This window comes from Phascolarctos cinereus, unplaced genomic scaffold (assembly GCF_003287225.1).
Source record: "Phascolarctos cinereus isolate Bilbo 61053 unplaced genomic scaffold, phaCin_HiC Scaffold_5;HRSCAF=322, whole genome shotgun sequence".
Lineage (NCBI taxonomy): Eukaryota > Metazoa > Chordata > Mammalia > Diprotodontia > Phascolarctidae > Phascolarctos > Phascolarctos cinereus.
In genome coordinates, this window is record NW_027555958.1 from 328,909,703 (window position 1) to 328,933,857 (window position 24,155).

General features: G+C 43.1%; 1 protein-coding gene across 1 annotated transcript in view; it reads left to right on the top strand.

The window, feature by feature from the left end:
* ATP1A2 (ATPase Na+/K+ transporting subunit alpha 2) overlaps window positions 1–23,926 on the top strand; it is a 45,626-nt gene extending 21,700 nt beyond the window's left edge. The window contains exons 9-23 of the mRNA XM_020979578.2: window positions 707–905; window positions 1,377–1,486; window positions 2,338–2,472; window positions 3,939–4,128; window positions 4,291–4,466; window positions 14,165–14,301; window positions 14,926–15,076; window positions 15,734–15,902; window positions 16,652–16,806; window positions 17,181–17,304; window positions 17,673–17,818; window positions 18,289–18,419; window positions 20,727–20,828; window positions 21,024–21,115; window positions 21,846–23,926. Of these exons, the coding sequence (XP_020835237.1) occupies window positions 707–905; window positions 1,377–1,486; window positions 2,338–2,472; window positions 3,939–4,128; window positions 4,291–4,466; window positions 14,165–14,301; window positions 14,926–15,076; window positions 15,734–15,902; window positions 16,652–16,806; window positions 17,181–17,304; window positions 17,673–17,818; window positions 18,289–18,419; window positions 20,727–20,828; window positions 21,024–21,115; window positions 21,846–21,874 (2,046 nt within the window). The 3' untranslated portion in view covers window positions 21,875–23,926. The remainder of the gene's footprint in view (window positions 1–706; window positions 906–1,376; window positions 1,487–2,337; window positions 2,473–3,938; window positions 4,129–4,290; window positions 4,467–14,164; window positions 14,302–14,925; window positions 15,077–15,733; window positions 15,903–16,651; window positions 16,807–17,180; window positions 17,305–17,672; window positions 17,819–18,288; window positions 18,420–20,726; window positions 20,829–21,023; window positions 21,116–21,845) is intronic.
* Window positions 23,927–24,155: the final 229 nt, after the last annotated feature.

A 24,155-nucleotide genomic window follows, 5' to 3' on the forward strand; every position in this document is an offset into this window, starting at 1 on the left:
CAGAATTGAACAGGAAAAGGAGAGATTGTATTTGGGAAATTGTGTAAGGCTTTATTGATCCCAAGCCTCTTGAAACAAAATTCCATTTTTAAAATACCAATGTTCTTCCAATGAAGTTACATGACTACAAATCATGGAATACCACAGACTTTTAGGAATGAAAATTGTAGAACACCCAAAGGGCAGAGAAGAGATTCATGCTGGGTCTGAATAGGCTGCAAGATATTAATGACAATTAATTGCTTGTGTGCCTGGAGGAGGATTTATGGGAAAACATGGTCAAGAGTCACACAGTAGGAGAATGGATTGTGGACAAATTATAGTCCTCACCAGTGAAAATCGCAGATCTGTGTATGTGTACCCACATGACAGCTAATCAAAGTATTCACAGTTCTGAGGTGCATTTGTGTTTTATTTCCCCATTTGGAGTGTTGGCTTATAGATATGGTGGTGTCCGTGTCTTGTACATCTTTGTATCTTGTGGTAAGCACTCAGTAAATATTTATTGAATAGATTTGTTGATGAATTAATGAAATTCAGTAGTAGGGTTAGAAGTAGAATTAAGGTTAGAAATTAGGGACCATGCAATAATAAGAGAAAGACCATGCCTTCAGTGTTAGTCAAAGATAGCTCTCCCCAACACCAGACTTAGTTCCTTTTCTTGCTTCTCTTCTCTTCTCTCCCCCCCTTACCCCTGCCCCTATAGGTGTGTCTTACCCTGACAGCCAAGCGAATGGCCCGGAAGAACTGTCTGGTGAAGAACCTTGAGGCTGTGGAGACCTTGGGATCGACCTCCACCATCTGCTCAGACAAGACAGGCACCCTCACCCAGAACCGGATGACTGTGGCCCACATGTGGTTTGACAACCAGATCCATGAGGCCGATACCACCGAAGACCAGTCTGGTGATGCAAACACTGGGACGCTCATTGGCTGGGAGTGTTGGGAACTGGGAGGGAGCTGAAGGCACTAAGAGGAAATGGGTAGGGGGTAAGGAAAAAGATAAAATGGAGGACTATTTGGGTGAGAGGCATTGAAACGGGGGACCTTGTTCATGGCTCCACCGTATGATTGTCAGGCACCATGGGGTGAAGTGGAAAGATCTCTGGATTTAAGAGTCAGGAGACCAGGGCAGGGTGTAAGGTCACATCTCCTCAACTAAATGTAAGATTTGTGTAGCCCTGGACAAGTAACTCAACCTGCTTTGAACCTGTTTCCTAATCTGTAAAATGGGCGTAACAATACTTGAACTCCCATGCTCACCAGGGCTGTATGAGGCTTAAATAAAAATAGAACACTTTATAAAGATCATATAAAATTCTGTATAAACATAAGCCATTGTTATTATCATTATCATCATCATCATCATCATCCAGGCGCCACATTTGATAAACGCTCTCCAACCTGGACTGCTTTGTCTCGAATCGCTGGCCTCTGCAACCGTGCAGTCTTCAAGGCTGGGCAGGAGAACATCTCTGTATCTAAGGTAAAGGGAGCCAGGATTGAAGGGGGAAAAGAGGATGTCAGGATTTTGGTGATGACTGTTACTTCAAAAGGCTTCCCTTATCCTTGAAAAGCCACCATGGCTTCTCCTAGCCCCTTACTTTAAAAAAAAAAAGCCATTTTTATTGAAATACAAAAAGTGCAAATGGTGAAATACATAATTGGAGCAGAGGAAGTCACTAAGTGTGAATGTGAACTCATTTCACAGTGGAGCCCTCCCACAGAGGCAGACCGGTGAGAAAAGGCTTCTGGGAAGAAAGGGATGAGACAGGCCAAAAAGCCTCCCCATAACAGGAAGGGAGTTGGAGAGAAGGGTTATAGGCAAATGCAATACACAAATGAGGACAGAAAGCAGAGAGGGGCAGATAGGGACAGGTGACAGCTTCCAGGGCCCCAGTCCTCACACTCTACCTGTAACCTTAAGAGGAAAGAGCTCAGCACTGTCAGTGTGCATCCTGTCTCCCAGACAGTGGTCAGGAAGGGCTGGCTTGATCAGGTCAGAAGAGAGAGCAAGAGGTCAGCAAAGGCCACAAGGATGCTGAACTCCGGGCAGATCTGCTCCTGCCCAAGGATGTGGGGGCAGAGGTACAATGAACAGGAGCTCCCCCAGGGCTGAGGGGGAAGGGGAAAAATAGGAAAAGGGGCAGATTAGCTCTGGACACATAATAGTGGGACAGGTCATAAGGAACCCAGCCCCCTACTTCTATAATTTGCCTCTCCTTTCAGCCCCTTCAGTGAGGTCTCAGTGATTACTCTGTGACCACAGTAACTCCATGCCCCTTTCCTCCATCCCAACCCCTAACAAACCCCCTGTGATAACTCCTGTTCTGGCAGCGGGACACAGCTGGTGATGCCTCTGAGTCTGCTCTACTCAAGTGTATTGAACTATCATGTGGCTCTGTCAGGAAGATGAGGGACAGGAACCCCAAAGTGGCTGAAATCCCCTTCAACTCCACCAACAAGTACCAGGTACAGAGATGGTCCCAAAATGACATGGGGAGAGGGATGGGACAAATGCAGGGAGGACAAGGGGGCAGAAATAGCCTTTATCTTCAGCAGGAAACGAGGGCTGTCAATAACTTATAAGGATCTGTGGGTGGAACTGTGTGTCAGGCTCTATGGAAAAGAACACTTTTGGAGTAAGATGGGGCTCCGTTTAGGACAGAGTTAAGACACAGATAATGAATTTTTTTTATCGAATCACAGATAATACTAAGATATACTATTAGGTGGTGTAAGAAAGATACAAAATTAAAGTTCATTGTGTAGTAGGAGGGGTAAAGTATCTGTTAGAGATTGAAGCAAATATTCACCCTCTTCTGCCTTGTATCTCAATGACTGCAAGTCTCAATCACCGCCCCCCATCCTACCATATCCCTCCAGAGAAATATACCAAAATGAACACTAGACTTCTGGTCAGAAAGGAGATGGCTTCACACCTCAGCTCTAATATTTACTTGCTATGGGACCCTGGACAAGTCATTTGTCCTTTCTGGTTCACTCATTTGTAAAACAGAAATAATAATACCTGCACTCTCTGAATCATGGGGTTGTGTGTTGTGGGAAAATTGCTTTGTAGACCTTAAAGTATCATAAAAACGTGAATTGTTACCTCTAACCAGGACACTGTCCTCATTTCTTTTTATAATAATAGCTGCCATTTCTCTAACACTTTACAGCTTACAAAATGCTTTTCTCACAACAATTCTGTGAAATTGTTTAAAATAACATTTAAATAGCACTTTTAAGATTTAAAAGTATTATTATTTCCATTTCACATGTGGGAAAACTGAGGCTGAGTCACATGACTCCTTGGGAAGGCATAGAATAGTAAAAAAGGAGAGAGAGAGAGAGAGAGAGAGAGAGAGAGAGAGAGAGAGAGAGAGAGAGAGAGAGAAAAGAGAGAGAGAGAGAGAGAGAGAGAGAGAGAGAGAGAGAGAGAGAGAGAGAGAGAGAGAGAGAGAGAGAGAGAAGTGGATTTGGAGTTAGAATATTTGGATTTGAATCCTGGTTCTCCCATCAACTACTTGCATTTCTTCATCACCAAAATGAAGGGATTGCAACTAGATTCCCTCTGAGGTCACTGCCAGCTCTAAAATCTTACAATCACTGCTCACACAGCGAGGGCATGATGTACTGGTTCTAGAATGGGAGGATCTGGATTCAAATCCAGCTTATGATGATGCTTGCTCTCTGTGTGACCCTGGAGCAAGTCAGTTAGCTTCCTCTGATCTGTTTCCTCATCTATAAAATGAGTGCTTCCAAGGCCCCTTCTAGCTGGAGACCCATGATCCTGTGATCCTAAGGGCTGTGTCTTCTAATTTTAAGTCCACTCTACCAAACTGCCCCTGCCCCAAGTCTTCCATTTTCCCATTGACTTTGCCTGCCGTTGCCTCCTCTGCCTTCCCTGACATTGCCTTTGTCCTCTCTCCCAGCTATCCATCCATGAACGGGAAGACAGTCCCCAGAGCCATGTGCTGGTGATGAAAGGGGCTCCAGAGAGGATCCTGGACCGATGCTCTTCCATCCTTGTCCAGGGCAAGGAGATTCCTCTGGACAAGGAGATGCAGGATGCCTTCCAAAATGCCTACATGGAGCTAGGAGGCCTGGGGGAGCGTGTGCTTGGTGAGGGATCAAGGGGACTTAGGGATCAAGGGAGGTGGGGCTCAGAAAAGCAGTAGGGAGCCTCTCTGTTGGTATCATTGAGTAGAACCTGCTTGTAGCCTGTATACATTCCTAGCTTTCGGCCTAGTCTCTCCCTCATACCTCCTTTTCCCCTCCCTCCAGGGTTTTGCCACCTCAACCTACCCTCTGCAAAATTCCCTCGGGGTTTCAAGTTTGACACAGATGAACTGAACTTCCCCACAGAGAAGCTTTGCTTTGTGGGACTCATGTCCATGATTGACCCTCCCCGAGCTGCTGTACCTGATGCTGTGGGCAAGTGCCGAAGTGCAGGGATCAAGGTACCAGTCCTCTCCCCTCCCTTCCCCATCCCCTTCCTTTCCCCTTTCCCCTCTCTTCCTTTTTCTTCTTTCATTCTTCCCTTAGAACCGAGGATCTCGAGGCTATTGCATGGAGAAATTCAAGACCGTTGTATTAGAGACACACTCATTGCTCCTAACCATTCATTCTCCAAGCCTTGAGTGCTTGTACTCTCCCCACATAGATAATGGAATCACTCCCTGGAGGAGGTTCTCACAAACAGCTTGTACATAATCTGGGAAGCTATAGCTGCACAAGCTAGGGGTACTCCCAGCTAGGCTGACTCTCTTCACTCTGGGAGGAAACATCAACCCCTTGGGAGTCTACCCCTAGACTAGTCCATAGACTGTGAGTGTGGGCATCAGAACATCCTCTTGCCATTCACTCTCACTGACCACCACTATCTTGTCTTTCCTTCTAAATCACACACTGTTCCTAAAGTCACTCAGACCATACTAACTGTGTATTTTATTCATCACACACTCTGTACTCTACCCTTGACATTTTCAGTCCCAATCATCCGGGAGCCAGATCTCCCACCATCATGCCAAAAATTGTCACCACCATCAAAGAGACATTTTAATTCCCTAAATAGCCAGGGAGTTTGGAGGCATCATTATCAACGGCAAGCAGCTATGTGCCCCCATGCTGCCTTCCCTGCACCGCTATCTGCTTTTCAACCCTCATATACCCCGAGTCTGCTCTGGGGTCGAGCCCTTTAGTTGTTCTTTTCTGCAGCTGAGAGGAGGCTCTGTCCTTCCATGCAAAGAGCACTGGCTCCAAAGTCAGAGAACCAAAACCCACCTCTGATTCTAACTCCTTTTATGAGCTTAGACTCATAACTTACATTCCTTGGCTTTCAATTTCAACTGTAAATGAGATGGTTGGGCTAGATGGCCTCTGAGCTCCCTTCGTTTTGAATAGAAAGGTAGGATAGGATAACGTATAGAAGGATGGATTAGAGTCAGAAAGATCTGGGTTCTAATTCTGCCTCAGTTACTTACTATCTGTGTGGGCAAGGCAATTAACCTCTCTGTATCTCAGTTTTCTCATTTATAAAATGAGATGGTTGGGCTAGATGGCCTCTGAGCTCCCTTCATTTTAAATAGAGAGGTAGGATAGGATATATAGAATATATATATATAGAAGGATGGATTGGAGTCAGAAAGATCTGGGTTCTAATTCTGCCTCAGTTACTTACTAACTGTGTGGGCAAGGCAATTAACCTCTCTGTATCTCAGTTTTCTCATTTATAAAATGAGATGGTTGAACATAATGACTTCTAAGGTCTTTTCAAGCTCTAAATCTATGATTTTATTCTCTATTTATCCCTTGATCTTCCTGTGGAAAGTTAACCCTTGCCTTTGCATTCTCACTCCAATCTCTTTTACTAAAATAATTATTTTTTTTCCTGAACCTTCTCCATCTCTACCATAATTTATTGTGTAGACTCATATATGTTTAGAGTAGGAAAAGACCGCTGGTACCTTCCTCTCTGCTTATAACAAACATTGCATGAAGAAATAGGAGGCTACTGGGGCAGCTAGGAGGCACAGGGAAGAGAGTACCAGCCCTGGAGTCAGGAGGACATGAGTTCAAATCCAGTCTCCGGCCAGACACTTGACCTTACTAGCTGTGTGACCCTAGGCAAGTCACTTAACCCCAATTGCCTTGCCAAAAAAAGAAAGAAAGAAAGAAAGAAAGAAATAGGAGGCTGAGCCAGGAAATAACCTGTCAGATTAAACATGTGTTAGAGTCTCTTCCTGTTCTCTGGTTGACCTCTACTTTTAGCAGTCCCAAAGCTGTTGGGATGAAGTCCCTTCCACATTTTTCTTCTAATGCCACTGGCCTTTGTCTAGCCCAGCCAAAAATCCTCTTCTTTCCTCTTAGTCAGTGAAGACACAGGTTAGGTTTTTCAGTAACATTATAGGGAAATTAAACTTAGCAGAACATGGTGGGAAGTGCTCTGAAATACCATCATCATCATCATTGCCATTATCATCATCATCATCATCATCATCATCACAGCTTATATTCCTATATTGCTTTAAGGTTTATAAAGCATCTTATATATGCAATCTTGTTTAATTCTTATAACAGCCCTGTGAGAAGGGTACTACCATCATCCCTGTTTTACAGATGAAGAAACCAAGGTTCCCAGAGGCTTAGTCACTTGGTTACATGGTCAGTAAATGATAAGATGAAGACTCAAAGCCAGGTCTTCTGCCTTCAAATCTAGTGCTCCATTATGTATAAGAAAGTCCAGGGCACAGATGAAGTTTCCTAGACTCAGATCTTGGGAATGTTTTTCTTTAGTGGCTAAGATGGAGAACTTTGAGAAAGGCACAATAAGACAATTAAATCAACCATTTCCTGCTTGGATCAAATCCAAATCCCTTAGTGTAGGGATTGTAGTATCTTCCCCTTACAGCCTTCTCATTTCTTATTCATCCATTAAGGCAAACCTATGGCTTGTCTACTCTCTATGTCTTACACTGTCACCTGTGAGCTACTATGTGTAGAAATCACAGCATCTCCTTTGGTTCACCAGCTCCATCCTCCTTTGTATTGCATCCTCATGACTGAGCGGGCTGGATCTCTTCTAGCTATAGTGTGGCACAGTGAATATAGCACTAACCAGAGAGTCAGGAATACCTGGGTCCAAATCCTACCTCTGACATTTATTCTACCAGTCATATAGACATATAGACATAGGTAAATCACTTAACCTCTCTGAGTCTCAGTTTCTCTGTCTGTAAAATGGAGATTATAATACCTGTGGTACCTTTGCTATTCTCTGTGGTCTTTCAGCTAGCATAGAAAGCAGCTCAACTACCACATTTACCAGTTCTTTCAACACCTGAGGATGTAGTTCTGTGGAGTTGTAAGGGTGGGTGGTTATGAGGCTCAAATGAGATAATCGTATGCAAAGTGCTTTGCAAATTACAAAATGTTGTATGAATGTCAATTGTTGTTATTGTCTGCTCTGGGGAATAATATATGTATATTTATGTAGCATTTGCATATACATATAGCACTTTATGATTACAAAGTAGTCTTATATACACATACACATATATGTATTTAAATTATATATGTATTTATATTATATGTGTATTTGTATACATGTGTGTACACATAGTATATATGTGTTCATATGTATACTTATATGTGTATTTGTATGCATATGTGTGTATGTATAATATATGTATATACATATACACAACATATATGTATAGTATATATTGTATAGATATAGTATATATGTGTATTATATGTATGTTAGTGTTTGTATATAATCTCATTTGATCCATGGATTAATCCTGTGAGATAATCAAGGTCAGTATTATATCTTCATTTTAAAAATGAGGAAACCAAAGCCGAAAAAGTTAAGTGAGAGGCACCCCATGGTGTCATGGAAAATAGAGATAGAAGGCAGTCGTAAAACTCGTGGCCTTAAGCAGCAATATACAGAAATGCACAGTCTAGGCAAGAAACAGAACTAACCAGAGCTCCAATGCAAGGAGTCAAATTGGACATTATGGGTATTACTCAGACTTGGTGAAATCAGGGACTGGAATTCATAAGAGTATGCCTTGGAGGGACAATGTGTGATAATGGCTAGAAGGCTGGCCCTGAACTCAGGAAGACCTGAGCTGCTTTGGTCATATGCTGGCTATGTGACCACAGGCAAGTCGTTTAACCTTTCATCTGTCCAAGTGATTCTGTAAGTTGCCAATCTATATCAATGCAGAAAGTTTTCACACTAGGAATTCTCCAAACCATTGTGATGACAGGTGTGGAACAAAAAAGTAAAAAGGGTAGACCGTGGATAAAAGAAAAAGGAGAAATGAAAAGAGGGAGATACGATAACATTGAATATTAAAGAGATAGATTCAAGTGAGGAAATTTAGGAACTAGAGAGGAGAAGCATGATGGAGAGTGAAGGCAGATGGAGGGAGGACCAGAAGAATGTTATCATCTGACCACCTGGACAGACAGAGGAAATAAAGGAGGAATTCAGGAAACAGATCACAAGCCTGGCAGAGATGCATGATTAAGTAGTGTTGGAGGCCTTCAATTATCCAGACGTGTTTGGAGCTCTCTCTCTCTCTCTCTCTCTCTCTCTCTCTCTCTCTCTCTCTCTCTCTCTCTCTCTCTCTCTCTCTCTCTCTCTCTCTCTCTCCCTCTCTCTTTCTCTCTCTCTCTCTCTCTCTCTCACACACACACACACACACACACACATAGTGTAGCTGATAACTTCTTGACTTGCCTTAATTACATTTTCATCCTTGACAAAAGGTAGAGGAATTTTTAAAAGGGAAAATATATTGAAGATTTGATTCTCACTAATAAGAAGGAACTTGTTTCTGGGGCAAAAATGTTGGGAACCTTGGGACGTTGGGAGCAGTAAGCACTCAAGCTTAGAGTGTGTGACAGAAAAGCAGCAAGAGGCCTGGGTTGTTCCGTTATGCATACTACATTATGGAAGAACATATTTCAAAGGGACCAGAGGAAAGATAGGATGCCATTAACTAAAATTTCTCAAGGGAAACCAACACAGAATGTATAGGGAAGCTTTCAAGAATGAAATTCTGAAGATATAAAAAGAAAGAATTTGAATGAAGAAAAAGAGGAGTTGTGTCAAGAGACTGATGTGAATGCCTAGGGAATTCATCAATCAACCTAGATTTTTAAAGAATATGTATAGAAAGCAGAAGCAAGGGCAAGTCTGTCCCAGTACTCTAAGATCAGTGTCAGGAGTGCTAATGAATGGAGTTCAGAATGAACTCGGGCCAGTGAGGAAAGCTAAGGACAGAAAAAGGGGGCGAGGAGAGAGGGATTTGATTTATCTTCGGCAAAAGAGGAGGATTAAAGAAGGGATGGGGACACTGCTCTGGATGGATGGGACAATAATAACTGTTGGCAGCGAGAGGCAGAGCTGCTCAGTTGTCATTTTGCTTGTTTTCTTTGCCAAGAAGAATCATCTTTGGACTAGGAAAAACAAAACCAAAAGTGGCTAATAGGGAACTGATAGCCAATATATTTAAAGAGATAGTAAAAGAGCACCTAGGTGCCCTTGATCAAATGGGATACTATTTGTAAAGAACTTAGCATAGCACTGGGTACATAGGAGGATCTTAACAAATAGTTGTTGCCTTCCTTCCTTGATGAATTCGAATCACTTGGCCCTGATGAACTACTTCTTGGAAAGATCTGGCAGGTGTGATTATTGAGATTTTGTTATTGGTTAGTCACTTTTCAGTTGTGTCTGGCCAATTCTTTGTGATCCCATTTGGAATTTTCCTGGCAAAGATACTGGAGTAGTTTGCCATTTTCTTCTCCAGCTCATTTCACAGATGAAGAAACTGAGGCAAATGGGGTTAAGTCACTTGCCCAGGGTCACAAAGCTAATAAATGTCTGAGGTCAAATTTGAACTCAGGTCTTCCTGACTCCAGTCCCAGAACTCCATCCACTGAACCACCAAACTACCCTTAATTATTATTGAGATATTGTCAGTGATATTTTGAAAATCATGGAGAATAAGAAAGGTATCGCAGCATTGGAGAAAGGCAAATATCACAATTAAAAGTAGGAATGGAATCTCCAAACTATAGTCTAGTGAACTTGAATTAAATTCTTGAAATAATTTTAGGGTATATTATTAAAGAGGTGGTTAGTGAACTATAACTAGGAAAGGAAGTAGTGATCACAAAGAGTCAATGTGGTTTCATTAGGAATAAATCATGCCAGACTAATGTAATTTCCTTTTTTTTTTTTGACAGTATTACTGAACTGGTCAATCAGGAGAATGCTATGATACAGATGTAGGAAATATCTAAAAATGGAAGCCAGGTGGAATACTGGATAGAGTGCAGGGCCTGAAGGCAGGAAGAATCATCTTCTTGAGTTCAAATCCAGCCTCAGACACTTACTAGTTGTGTGAATCTGGGCAAATCATTTTACCTTGTTTGCCTGAGTTTCCTCATCTGTAAAATGAGCTGGAGAAGGAAATGGCAAACCACTGTAGTATCTTTGCCAAGAAAATCCCAAATGGGGGCAGCTAGATTGCATAGTAGATAGAGTACCGGCCCTGAAGTCAGGAGAAGCTGAGTTCAAATGTGGCCTCAGACCAAACACTTGTCACTTACTGGCTGTGTGACCCTGGGCAAGTCACTTAACCCCAATTGCCTAAACAAAAAAAAAAATTAAAAAAAAAGAAAATCCCAAATGGGGTCACAAAGAGTCAAACAAGACTGAGAAAAGACTGAACAACAACAAATATCCAAAAAGCTTTTAGCAAAGCATTTAATAGACTATCACACCATTTTTGTTGGAAGGAGGCCTTTACAATCTGTGCTTAGCTTGTGCTACTTAACATTTTTATTTATGATTTAGATAAAGGTATATATAGCATGCTTATCAAATTTGCAGGTAACACAAAACTGAAAGAGTTGGAAAACACAACAGATGGCATATCTATGATGGCCAAAAAATGTTGACAGGCTAGAACAAAAGCAAATTGCTGCCAGAAGCCTGCTTTTGTACGACCCACAAGCTAAGAATGGTTTTTACATTTCAAAATAAAGTTTTATTGTATTTAAAAATGTTAAAAAAAACATTCTTAGTTAGCAGGCTATATAAAAACAGGCAGCAGGCCAGATTTGGCTCTCTGGCAGCAGTTTGCTGGCCCTTGGGCTAGAGCATTAGGTCGAATCAAATAGGATGAAATATAATAGGGAAAAGTAAAGTCTTAAACTTGAGTTCAAAAAAAATCCATTTTCACAAGTACAAGATAGGGGAGGTATGGTTAGATAACAGTTCATCTAAAAAAAAATAGGAATTTCAGTGGACTGCAAGCTCATTATGAGTCAGCTGTGTGATATAATAGCCAAAAAACTGTGATCTTGGGCTGCATTAAGAGAGCCATATTTCCAGGAATAAAGGAAATAGTCCCACCATCATCCACCCTGGTCAGACTTCATCTAGAATGTTGTGATAAGTTGGAGAGTGTCCAGAGAATAGCAACCATGATGGTGAAGGCCAATATAACTTCGTGCCATATGAACATAGGTCAAAAGAATAGGGGATGTTTTGTCTAGAGAAGAGAAGACCAGAAGAAGAAATATGATAATTGTCTTCAAGTATTTGAAGGGCTGACACCGAAGAGAAATTAAGCTTATTTTGTTTGGCCCCCAAAGGGAAGAATTGGGGGCAATTGGTGGAAGTAGCAATAAGGCAAATTTAGGTTTGATGTAAGGAAAACATCTTTTTAAGAAAATCAATAGTATTTTATTTTTTCCAATTACATGTAAAGAATTTCAACATTCATTTTTAGAAAGATTTTGAGTTCCAAATTTTTCTCCTTCCCTCTTTCCCTCCCCTCCCCCCTCCCCAAGACAGCAAGCAATCTGATATAGGTTATACATGTGCAATAATGTAAAATATATTTTCACATTAGTCATGTTGTAAAAGAAGAAATAGGAAAAAAGGGAAAAAACATTAAAAAAACCAAAAGTGAAAATAGTATGCTTCGATCTGCATTCAGGCTCCATCATTTCTTTCTCTGGATGTGGATAGCATTTTCCATCATGAGTCAAGGAAATACATCTTGATGCTAAAGTAGAATAGGCCTGTTTCTGCAAATAATTTGTGTAATATGGGAATTGTTCCTTAAATATTAAGTTTATACTTTTCCTATATTAAGCCAACTTTATGTTCCTTGTATAAATTCAGTCTAGTCATAGCATATAATCTTTATGGTACTTTGTTTTACCCTCTTTGCTAGTCATTTATTTCAAATTTTTGTATCTGTGTTCATTAGGGACATTGGTCTACAGATTTCTTTTCCTGTTTTGATTCTCCCTGGTTTATATATTAAGACCATATCTCTGTCATAGAAGGGATTTGGCAGGATTTCTTCTTAATCTGTAAATGTAATGTAAAAACAAAACACATTAATAAAACTTTAAAAAAGAAAAATAATAATTTTTTAAAAGTAGGCTGGACTGCCCTGAGAGGAAGTAGTTTGTCTTTGGAGATCGTTGAGCAAAGACTGGATGACCACTTCTCAGCAACATTAGAGAAGGAATTCTTTTGCAGGGATGGGTTGGACTAGATCACTGCTGTAGTCCTTTCCAACTCTGAAACTCTGTGTGTGTGTGTGTGTGTGTGTGTGTGTTTACATGGGGGAGAGGTTGGGGGGGTGTAAGTATATGTGGGGGCTGGGTTGGGTGTTTCTGTGGAGAAAGCACTGGACTGGCAGACGGGAGAGACCTAGATGTGAGTGCCAGCTCTGACACTAACTGGCTGTCTGGTGTCTCTGAGCTTTGGTTTTGTCATGTGTTCAGTGATGATGTTAAGATTTATGCTTTGGACCTTGCAGGCTTATAAGGAAGGTGCTTTGTCAACTTTGAAGGTTTTTGTGGTGGGGAGGAAGAGCAGAGCAGGACGGACCCTTCTTATTTCATTAGTGTGTTGTTGTCGTTGTCGTTGTTGCTGAGGTGTTTTCAGTCCGTTTAGGATTTTCTTAGCAAAGATACTGGAGTGGTTTGTCATTTCCTTCTCCAGCTCATTTTGCAGATGAGGAAACTGAGGCAAACAGGGTTAAGTGACTTGCCCAGGATCACACAACTAGTACATGTCTGAGGTCACATTTGAACTCAGGAAGATGATTCTACCTAACTCCAGGCCCAGTGCTCTGTGCACTATGGTGTTACCTAGCTGCCCCAGTTGGTATAGTAATTCCTTATCAGGAAACACCCTCTAGTGAGACTGATTAGCAACTGTTCTACAATTTGTAGTCTTAGGGGGTTGCCTGAGGGTACTGAGAAGTCAAGGGACTTGCCCAGGGTCACACAGCTAGTGGATGTCAGAAGTAGAACTTGAACCCAGATCTTCCTGGCTGCAAGCCCTGTTCTCTCTAACTGCTATAGCAGTGGTGTCAAACTCAAATAGAAGTGAGGCCACTAGCCTTTACTTAAGGATCCTGTGGACTGACTTAGGTTTTGGAGAGTTTTTTGCTTCTTTTTTTTTTTTAGGCAGTCAGAGTTAAGTGACTTGCCCAGGGCCACACAGCTAATAATTGTCTGAGGCCAAATTGGAACTCAGGTCCTCCTGACTCCAGTCCTGGCATTCTATTCACTGTGCCACCTAGATGACCCCTGACTTAGTTTTAAAATGTGAGATTACCTATGCTCTATTGTGTTTTTATTTCTTTTATTCAATATTTCCCAATTATATTTTAATTTGTTCCTGCTGCTCTTGGTAGTGCTATGGGTCACAGGCAGCCAGGAGTCTCCATAATCATTTACACCACCCTCCACGTTAAACTTAAGCACATTGACTTTAAGAACAAGCAAGTCCTTAGAGATGATCTTGTCCAATTCACTCATCTTAAGGATGAGGAAATTGAGGCCTCTAAGGGGTATTACCTTGCCCAGCATCATACAGCTAGTGAATGTCAGTCTGGATTATAACTCAGGTCTCCTGACTCCCATTTCAGCATTTTTTCCTACTATACAGGGCCACCACGGTCACATGTCTAATAAGTGATGGGAACCAGAGTAGACTCCACCTTAGTATGGTGCTCCTCTGTTCCCTCCCTTGAGCTTCCTCTTTTGGGACTCAAATGAGGTTTGATAGCATCTTCCTGTGTCTTCTTTCTTCTCCTTCTAGGTGATCATGGTGACTGGGGACCATCCTATCACAGCAAAGGCTATTGCCAAGGGTGTGGGCATCATCTCAGAGGGGAATGAGACAGTAGAAGACATCGCTGCCCGGCTAAATATTCCTGTCAGCCAGGTCAATCCCAGGTGAGGTCCCTACTGGGTGCCCCTGACCAAGGATATGCTAGAAATGGCTGAACTGAGGGCAAAGTGTTAAATTTCCACTGTGAACACTCACACCTTGGAAACTGACAAACATGACAAATCAGGGCTTGATTTTTTGTTTTGTTGATTGTTTAGATATAAGAAAGTGTTGGAGAAAATGTGCAGATTAAACTTAAAAGTATGTCCTGCGTACACTTTTTTCTCCTGGAAAGCCCATTGCTAAACATTTACCAGCATGCCACTACCCCTGACCAAATGCCATCTTTATCTGCTGCACTGGGTGGATACCTCTCCCATCCTATATCTCTACTCAGAATTGAGTGCCCCGCTGTGGGGCTTATAGTGCACATCCCTGTGACCTCTAAAGCCCCAATGTTTGGCCTAATGAGTGACTTGCTTTGACTGCCTTACTTCCTTCATGCTGAGGTTTTGAGTCTTCGTGGTGGGCATTTACTCCTTCCCCAAAGGACAGTCCCTGAAAGGAAATGGAAAAAGCTGAATCCCAGAGAGTAGCAGGACATGAGAACTGAGGGATGAAGGGAGCTAAAGTCTGGGATGTGGAGAGAAAGGTCAGCCAAATTGTGTGTTGTTCCCTAACCAATGCAGAGAAGCCAAGGCCTGTGTGGTCCACGGGTCTGACCTGAAGGACATGACATCGGAGCAGCTGGATGAGATCCTTAAGAACCACACAGAGATCGTCTTTGCTCGGACTTCTCCACAGCAGAAGCTCATCATTGTGGAGGGATGTCAGAGACAGGTAGGAAAGCTGAATGGGGTGAGACAGGGCAGACTTTTGGGCTATCAGGGATGAGTAGAAGGCCTATCAGACATGAGTATATAAGATGGGGGAACCAGGCCCAGGAGACAGAGAACTGTCAAGGGAATATCTAGGATGAGGGACCAGGATGCCTCTCCAGGAGAAGTGATGAAGCAGAACCGTCATAGCATTCTTCAAGTATTTGAAAGACAGATCAAAATTGTTCTGCTTGGTCACGGAGAACAGAACTAGTAGTTATAGACACAAGGTACATTTAAGCATCCTATCTATCTAAATTATCTGAATTAGAACTTTAAAAAACAGAATGGGCTACCTTGAGAGCAAGTGAATTCCTCATGACTGGAGTTCTTCAAACAACCCCTTTGTTGGGATGTGATAGGAGGGATTGTAGAGAGGTAACATGGTGTGTAGTGGAGAGAGCATCGAATTTGAAGTCAGAAAGACCTGTGTGCCTCATTTTCCTCTTGATAGGATGGGGGTTGGACTTGGCCTCCAAGATCCTGTCCAGCTCTAAATATCTGATCCCATGATTCTCATTACAAGACAGGTCAGATTAGATGACCTCTCAGGTTCCTTTTGACTTGGGGATCCTGAGGCTTGGCAGAGCCTCTGCCTCTGATGGTGTGTTCTCTTCAGGGTGCCATCGTGGCAGTGACCGGTGACGGTGTGAATGATTCTCCTGCACTGAAGAAGGCTGACATTGGCATTGCCATGGGCATCTCTGGCTCTGATGTCTCCAAGCAGGCAGCTGATATGATCTTACTAGATGATAACTTTGCCTCCATTGTCACTGGCGTGGAGGAGGGTGAGTAGGCTGCCCATGGCTGCTCTCCAGTTCATTCTTGGCACATTTATCCCAGTTGAGTCAGGTGCCAAACAGCCATCAGGAAAACATTCTTCACTAAGATCTCACACCAAAGGCTGGGGGGAAGGGGAGAAGGCTAGATTCCTGTTCTCCTTGGACCGTCTTCTTCCTGACATTTCATTCCAGTTTAAATCCTCTGCTCTTTCAGCCAGGATTGTGGGATTATAGTATAGATAAGATTTGGAACTGGGAGAGACCTCAGAAGTTTTGTCCAATCTCCTCATTTTACAGATGAGGAAACTGAGGCCCCGAGAGGTCAAATGTCTGAAGTACCATAAGCGGTAAAAAAAAAGCAGAGCTAGAATCGGAACCTAGGACTTCTGACTTCAAATCCAGTGTTCTATTCACTATATCATATATATCTAGTAGTTCAAGCAGCTAATTATTCCAGAACCTGCCTTGCCTCTCCTCAGCTTCAAGGTTTCTCTCTCTCAGGAGATCAATAGAAAACATGAGGCATATAGGGAAAATAGAGACACAGAACCAGAGACATGGTCATTGACAGAGTATTTTTTTCTCTTACTCACACTCTGCTGACCCAGGTCTTATGCAGGCTTCTTCTCAATGTCCTCCTGTTTCTTCATTGACTAGTAGACTACAATGCAAGGGTCTGGCCTACTTTAGGGAGTGGTATGAGGGGGAGGGGTGGTCTCTCTGATATCCCTGATGCTTTAAGGACCTACCCACAGGCCGCCTGATCTTCGACAACTTGAAGAAGTCCATTGCCTACACTCTGACCAGTAATATCCCAGAGATCACCCCTTTCCTGCTCTTTATCATTGCCAACATTCCCTTGCCTCTGGGCACTGTAACAATCCTTTGCATTGACCTGGGCACTGATATGGTAAGTCCAGAGATGTGGCTGGGGGAGAGCAGGATGTGAAGTGGGGGAGGGAGGGTGGAACCTAGGGCAACTAACTGTCCTAGCTGTAGCTCCCGTCTGGTAGAAGGAATACTTAGTCTGAGAATTTTACCTAGGAATTGCTTCATCAATCTTAAAATTCCACAGGAATTGTTAATATTATTGAGTCTACCAGACTGTGAGCTCAATAAGGGCAAGGACCCCGCTCATCTAAACTTCACATATCCTCCAGTGCCTAGCATAGTGTTTTGTATACAGTAGGTGCTTAATAAAAGTTGGTTGAATTGAATTCCTATCTCCTCCCCACCCCTCACCCCCTTTCTTCTCTGTTCAACGTCATCCATTCCCTACTCCAGGTACCAGCTATCTCCTTGGCCTATGAGGCAGCGGAAAGTGACATCATGAAACGCCAGCCTCGGAATCCACAGACGGACAAGCTGGTGAATGAGAGGCTCATCAGTATGGCCTATGGTCAAATTGGTGAGGTTCAAGGGGACTCCTTGCCTCAGAGTGGGATTAGAGTGTCATAGGATCGTAGATCTTTGGAAGGGACCTCAGAGGCTGTCCGGTCCAACCTCATTTTGCAGCTGAGGAAACTGAGACCATGAAGGTTAAGGGTCTTGGCCATGGTCACACAGGTAATGTCAGATGCAGGATTTGAACCCAGGTCTTCTGACTTCAGCACCAGTGCTCTTTGTAGTGTGCAGCTCTGGCTGTTTCCCAGCATTTGAGAAAGTTAAGCTCTCAGAATTAGCTCAAAACAGGACCCAGTTCTGTGCGGAACCTGCCCTTCTCCGTCCAGGGCGTGTCTTGTTTCCTTCTCTAACTGTGGCCCTCCCTGCTCACAGGGATGATCCAGGCACTGGGTGGCTTTTTTACCTACTTTGTGATCCTGGCAGAGAATGGCTTCTTGCCCTCCCGGCTCCTGGGCATCCGACTCGATTGGGATGATCGCTCCAAGAATGACCTGGAAGACAGCTATGGACAGGAGTGGGTGAGTGACAAAGCAGCAGCAGCTGTCAGGAAGTGAGAGATTTGAGGGACACTGGGTGGTTACTGGGGGTTTGCACAGGTATCCCCTTGACCTGGCTTTTTCCTTGGTCTCTCATCATTCTGATCCTAATTCTTGACTCCGTCCTCCTCTCTGTCTCCATTCTGCTGCCTAACTCCCTCTTCTGATGCCAACCTTCTTTTTGACTAAGCTTTCCTTCCTGACAGCCCTTCCCTCTTCCATTTGACCCTCCTTTCTGACTAATCCTTCCTTTCTGACTGAAGCATCTCCTATGCCTACACTCTCCCTGCTAACATTCTTCTTTCTGCTCCCTGACCTCTTCTCTGACTCCATCCATCTCTCTACCTGGACTCACCATTCCCTGTCCAGACCTTACCTTCTGTAATCCTACTCTCCCTTCTTTGACCGTACCTTCCCCTCTCACTCTAACCCCATCTGTGCCCTTTCTTCAGACCTATGAGCAGCGGAAGGTGGTGGAGTTCACGTGCCACACAGCTTTCTTTGCCAGCATCGTAGTTGTGCAATGGGCTGACCTCATCATCTGCAAGACCCGCCGTAATTCTGTCTTCCAGCAGGGCATGAAGTGAGCTCCCCACCACAAAGCCCATTTCAGCTCCCCAAGTCCTGGCATGATTTTACAACCCTGATTCACCCTGACCATGAGCTACCCCACCATCCTCTGTAGCTATTAGGATCAGATTTTAATTACTCAGCTCTATCCATGGTATTGCTTGGAGGTGGGGAGGAGAAGGAGGAGGAGGAGGAGAAATTTGGCAACTTTAATTCTGTTTCCTGATTCTGGGTGGGTACAAATCTCTGGAGAGTGCCACTCCTGTCCCTTCTTCCCACCCGTTCTGTTCATTTCTCTTCCCTTACTCTACTTAAAAACAACAACAACAATAACACATAGAATGTTAGCTCTGGAAAGGACCTTAGACATCATTTAGTACTGCCCCCTTCATGTTACAGATAAGGAAATCAAGTCTCAGAGAGAGAAAGTTGCTTGCCCAAGTGAAAAGTCAAAGCCTTTTCCAACTGGATCCTAGATAGCAGACTTGACTCATGTTACTTATATAACCCTTACGGTCAGGGAATAAGACATGGTCTCTGGCCCAGAGAGCTTCCAGACTATGGAACAAGACATGATTAGAGAGTAAAATAAGACAATATACAATAAAGTACTAAGCTGCTGGTGAAATTCAGGAAGATTAAAAGAAGGCAAAATGAAAATATTCTTCAGTTATAGGGGACAGATGAGAAGGGGGAAAGAATATGTCTCTTAGAAACATTCCACTTTCTCTGACAAATTCAATAAACATTTTAGTGGCTGCTATATCAAGACACTGTGCTAGGCTCTAAAGAAACAAGATTACAAAATTATATAGTCCTTGACCTTAAGGAATTAGGTAGAGGGAGGAGAAGAGGGGGAGGGATATAACATACCCAGGAACAAGGTCGGGTGTGATGGAAGTGTGAGATTCAGACAAAATGTGAGAAGGAAGAACTCATTTTCAGCTGGAGGGATCAGGAAAGATGTCATTGAGAAGGTGGCGCCTCAGCATAGCCGTGAAGGAAAAGAAAGATTCTGAAAGTGGGAGAGGAGGAAGAAAGTTCATACTCAACGTAGAGGGTAGCCTGCTGAATATGTGGGGAGATAGATGGCATCAAGTTTAGTGGACAGTTAGTGCTGGAATTTAGAGCTCATTAAGGAAAAGACCTAGTAAATGGAAAGAGACTGGAGAGAGAGGGAAAGAGACAGAAAGAGAGAGAGAGAAAGAGAGAGAGAGAGAGGAGAAGGAGGAGGAGGAAGAAGAAGGAGAGAAAGAGAGGAGGAAGGAGAAAGAGAAGGGAGGGGAGAGAGAGAAAGAAGGAGAGAGACATAGAGGAGAGAGACAGAGAAAGGGAGAGGAAAGAGGGAGAAAAAGAAAGAAAAGGAGAAAGGAGAGAGAAAAAGAGAGAGGAAAGGAGGGAGAGAAAAAAGAGAGGAGAAGAAAGAGAAAGAGAGAATAGATGTGTAGGCAATATGCCAGAGAAGATGGGATGGGATGAAATCAAGGGTACATGTAGGGGAGTTGGCTTTGTCGAAGAGAAGGGCCAGAGAGATTGGAGTAAAAGGTAAAAGAGTGGGCCATGGTGTCAAGAGGTTGTAGTATGTAGAGAAGGGGAGAAGAGGGAACTTACTGTGAAAAGCCTCCATTTTCTCAGTAAAGTGATTTCACAGTGAAAGGTAGGAAGGATCTAAGATGATATCTTGAGGAGATGGCAGGGTTAAGAGGTTTTGGGAGGCAATTGGGGTTAAGTGATTTGCCCCCAAAAAAAGTTAGAAGAGGCATATTTGTTTGTTTGTAGACGATGAGGAAGGAGTGAGTAGATAGGGAGGACCTGAAGATGAAAGTGAGAGAGCCAGAGAGAGCATGATTGCTGGGGAAGTTATATAGGCAGTAAGGGATGGGATCCTGGGTGCAAATGGTGAAGTTCACCTTTGAAAAAGAGAAGAGCCAAAAAAAAAAATTTAAAAAAAGAAAAAGAAAAAGAGAAGAGCCATCTCAACCCCTGAGGTTGGATCAGAGTAGACAAAGGTAGGTAAAGATGTAGCAAGGGATGTAGGAAGGGAGAAGAGAGACTTCTTAAGGAATGGCCTCAATCTTCTCAGTAAAATAAGAGGTGAGGTCATCTGCTGAAAGAGAGAGAGAGAGGGTGGAGTGATGATCCTGAGGAGAGGAGAAGGTGTTGAACAGCTGCTGTGGGGGGGGGGTGCTGGGGAATCAGTAAGAGATGAATTAAAACGATTGCTGTGAAGTCAGGCTGAAGAGGATGACTGTGAGTAAGCACTTAAAGTCACTGAGACCAGAAAGGAAGGTTCTCCTATAACTATCCGTTTCTTTGCTAGAAACAAGATCTTGATCTTTGGGCTGCTGGAAGAGACAGCTCTGGCCGCCTTTTTGTCCTATTGTCCAGGCATGGGCCTGGCCCTACGAATGTACCCACTCAAGTGAGTACCCAGGAGGAGGCGGGGTGAGACAGTCCTCTACGCAGAAGCAGAAGGAATGTGGGTGGTGTGTGTGTTTGGGGGGTGGGGTTGTTCCTGTAATCATAGCCTGGATTGCTCTGGGTGTCTCTCTTTGTCCATTTCTATGTCTTCACTCCATATTCTGATCCCACTCTCTTTCTCTCCCATTCTTTGCAGGGTCACATGGTGGTTCTGTGCTGTCCCCTATAGTCTCCTTATCTTCATCTATGATGAAGTCCGAAAACTCATCCTGCGGCGCTATCCTGGTGGTGAGTTTCCCCTAGCCTCAGCAACCCAGCTGGTCTCCCAATGCCCTAACTACATCCCAAAATCCAGATGCCTGCCACTGACTTTCAGTGTCCTCAGACCGTGGACTTCCAGAGAGTTTGGGGCACTGTTCTCTTTCTAGGCCTTACAGCCTGAAATCCTGGCCCCTAGAGGTCAACATTCTTCCCCTGAGTTGTATAATCGATGGAGGGCTAGACTTGAAGTCTACTCTTACTTCTGACACTTAGCTGTTCAACCCTGGTCAAATCATTTCACCTCTCATGGACTCAGGTTCCTTATCCTTGAAACAAGGGGGTTGTACTCAATGATTTCTAACGTCCCTTTGGACTCTGAATCTATCATCCTATGATCACCGTTGTTTCTAGACTTCTTATCTCTCCTTCAACTATAATTACAGCTTTTCAGCCCCTCCAATCTCTTCCTGATTTTCAATCAACCAACAAATGTTTACTGGGTACCTTAGATGTTCTCTACCCTGTGCTAGATACAAAGTTTTCCCATTCTTCCATTCTATTTATACCTAGTCCCTTCTCCTGCCCAGCCTTTAATGTCTGTGACCTCTTCCCTCCCACCTCCTTCTTTCCCCCCTTGTTATTTCCAGTCCTTTGCTTCCCCTACCTTCTAAGGTCCCTTCTATATAGTCATTGCTGTCCTGAGTCCCTCAGAAATCCATCGATTGTCTCCCTCACTCTGAACTTCTCTCTCCAACAGGCTGGGTGGAAAAGGAGACATACTACTGAGCTGAGCAGAGGATGAACCAGGCACCAAACAGATAGGGGTGCCCTGTTGTGGGGTGGGAAGGGGTGGGTACATCTGAGACAAAGTTGTGGGAGGGTTATGGGGAGGTGGGGGGTCAGCCCAGCCAACTGAAGTTTGGGCCAGGGTAGGGTAGGAATGGGGTTTAGGGTGATTGCCCTGTAGACCTAACTGTGAAAAATCAGTTTAGACACTAAATGTTGGGATCCCCTCCCCAGATCCTACCCCTACTGTGTTCATTACTTCTACTCTTCATGGAGGCTTGGAATCATTCCAGCCCTCCATAACTCCCAGTAGAGATCAGGTTGTAATGGCAGATATGAGTCTGAGGGTGTTCAGGCTTGAGAGAAGAGAAGACTGTTGAGGTCCTCAAGGACCTAGAACCACTATGTTATCTCAACACACTCCATTCTCTGTTACCACCTGTTCATTTTCTCTCCATCCAACTCTGTCCCCAGTGATCCCCACTTCCCTGTGCCAGACCTCAAAATCACCATCTACTTCTGCTAGTGAGAAACAGGAGTCTGTGAAACAGGAACCTGAGAATAAGTCTTCCCTGTAGGGACTCCACAAGTTGGGGACAGTGTGAAACAGATAGAAATGCTCTAATTCAGAGAGAGACAAGGCCAAATAGAGAACAAAAGAAAGGGAGGAACCAAAAAGGGGGACTCTAGGAGACAGTGTAGGAATAGGATTAGCCATTAATCGATTAAAGAAACAGACAAGGAGATAGACTGAAGAGGGATGAGGACAGTGGCTTTTGAAGCATTTTGACAATTTTATCAATAAGCCTTGTCCCAGATCTGTGTCCCTGTTGTAGAAGAAGGCAGGAACCCGATCAGCAGACATCCAGATTGTAATTTTTTAAAAAGTTGTAGCAGGTAATATTAGAAAATTCAAAAAACCAGCCACACCATGAGCCAGCCGTTTCCAATGAATATAAGGGGAACTCTGGCTTCTCCCTTTGTTCTTTGGGGTGGGATGCCGAGTCATCAAGATCCTCCTAATCATGTGGAAGAAAAATCCTACCAGGTCACTAGTCCTTGAGCCCCTTTGAAACTATTCATGCCCTGTCACAGTAAATGTGCCTAGCATTCCAGGTCAACATAGCCCTCAAGAAAGAAAGAGCCCAGATTTTCAGAATACAATTGTGGTCCCAAATATTTGACAATCCAAGGCAGGTTTAGTGTATCCCCTTGGTTCAGGGTATTTATACAAAGAGGGGTAAAACCACTGCTTTAAAAATGCTCTTTGGAAAAGAGCAAGACAATTTCTGACCAAATGCCCTTCACATAGTCTGAGCACTGATCAAACATTACACTGAAATGGAGGGATCACCCTCTGGTCCCTATGATAATTGAACTCCTTTCCGCTACTACTGCTAACCTAGCACTTTCACTCTTTGGGCATTTTCATCCTTTTTGTCCAGCTGTAGCTCAAGGAACAAAAGCTATGCCCTATAGAAAGATTCAGAAGCATTGAGCAAGTGAGAAAGAGAGGGAGACCAAAGGGAAAAGGGAGAGAAAGAGTGGCTACAAAGGGGTAAAAACTAATAGGTAAGGAAGAGAAACAGATGTAGAGCAAATCCCATAACAAAATCCCAATTGATTGTCCATATTCTTGAGTTGCACCAGATAATACTTAAAAACAAACAAACAAACAACAGCAGTTGGCTGGGGTTTGAAAATCTTGTTTGTGGAAAACCACTTTAATTTGAACTCTACTAGTTTGAAATTCATGAAAATTTGGACAAAAGTCTTTTCATTATCTATGGAAAAATAAAAAGGAATTTGCTAAGTCAAATTAAATAATGGCATAAATAGGATTATTGGGGGACATATTTAGTAGTCAAAGCAAATTATAGCCACTTAGGAGCATTTATTTACGATGAATTATTCTGAATTTGCTAATTACAAATGATTTTTATCTATTCATTAAAGAAGTACCAAGAGACTTGGGGAACCTTTGTTAGCCTTTAGTTTGAGTCACTGTATGTACTTTAAAAGTAATAAATGCATTTCCTTTTTAAAAAAATACTCTTCAGATATCTCACTAATTCAAACTCATCTTTCCCCAAAAGAAGTCATTTTAGCCTATTTGTTGTTATTATAGCTGTATTTGACTTGTAGAGGGATGGAGCTAAAGGAAAAGATTCCTTCATTCAACAGACATTTAGAAATTTCCTACTCTGGTGCAAGACATTGTGCTTAGAGCTAGAGAGATACAAAGTCTAGATAAGACACTATCCCTGCCTTCATAGAGCTT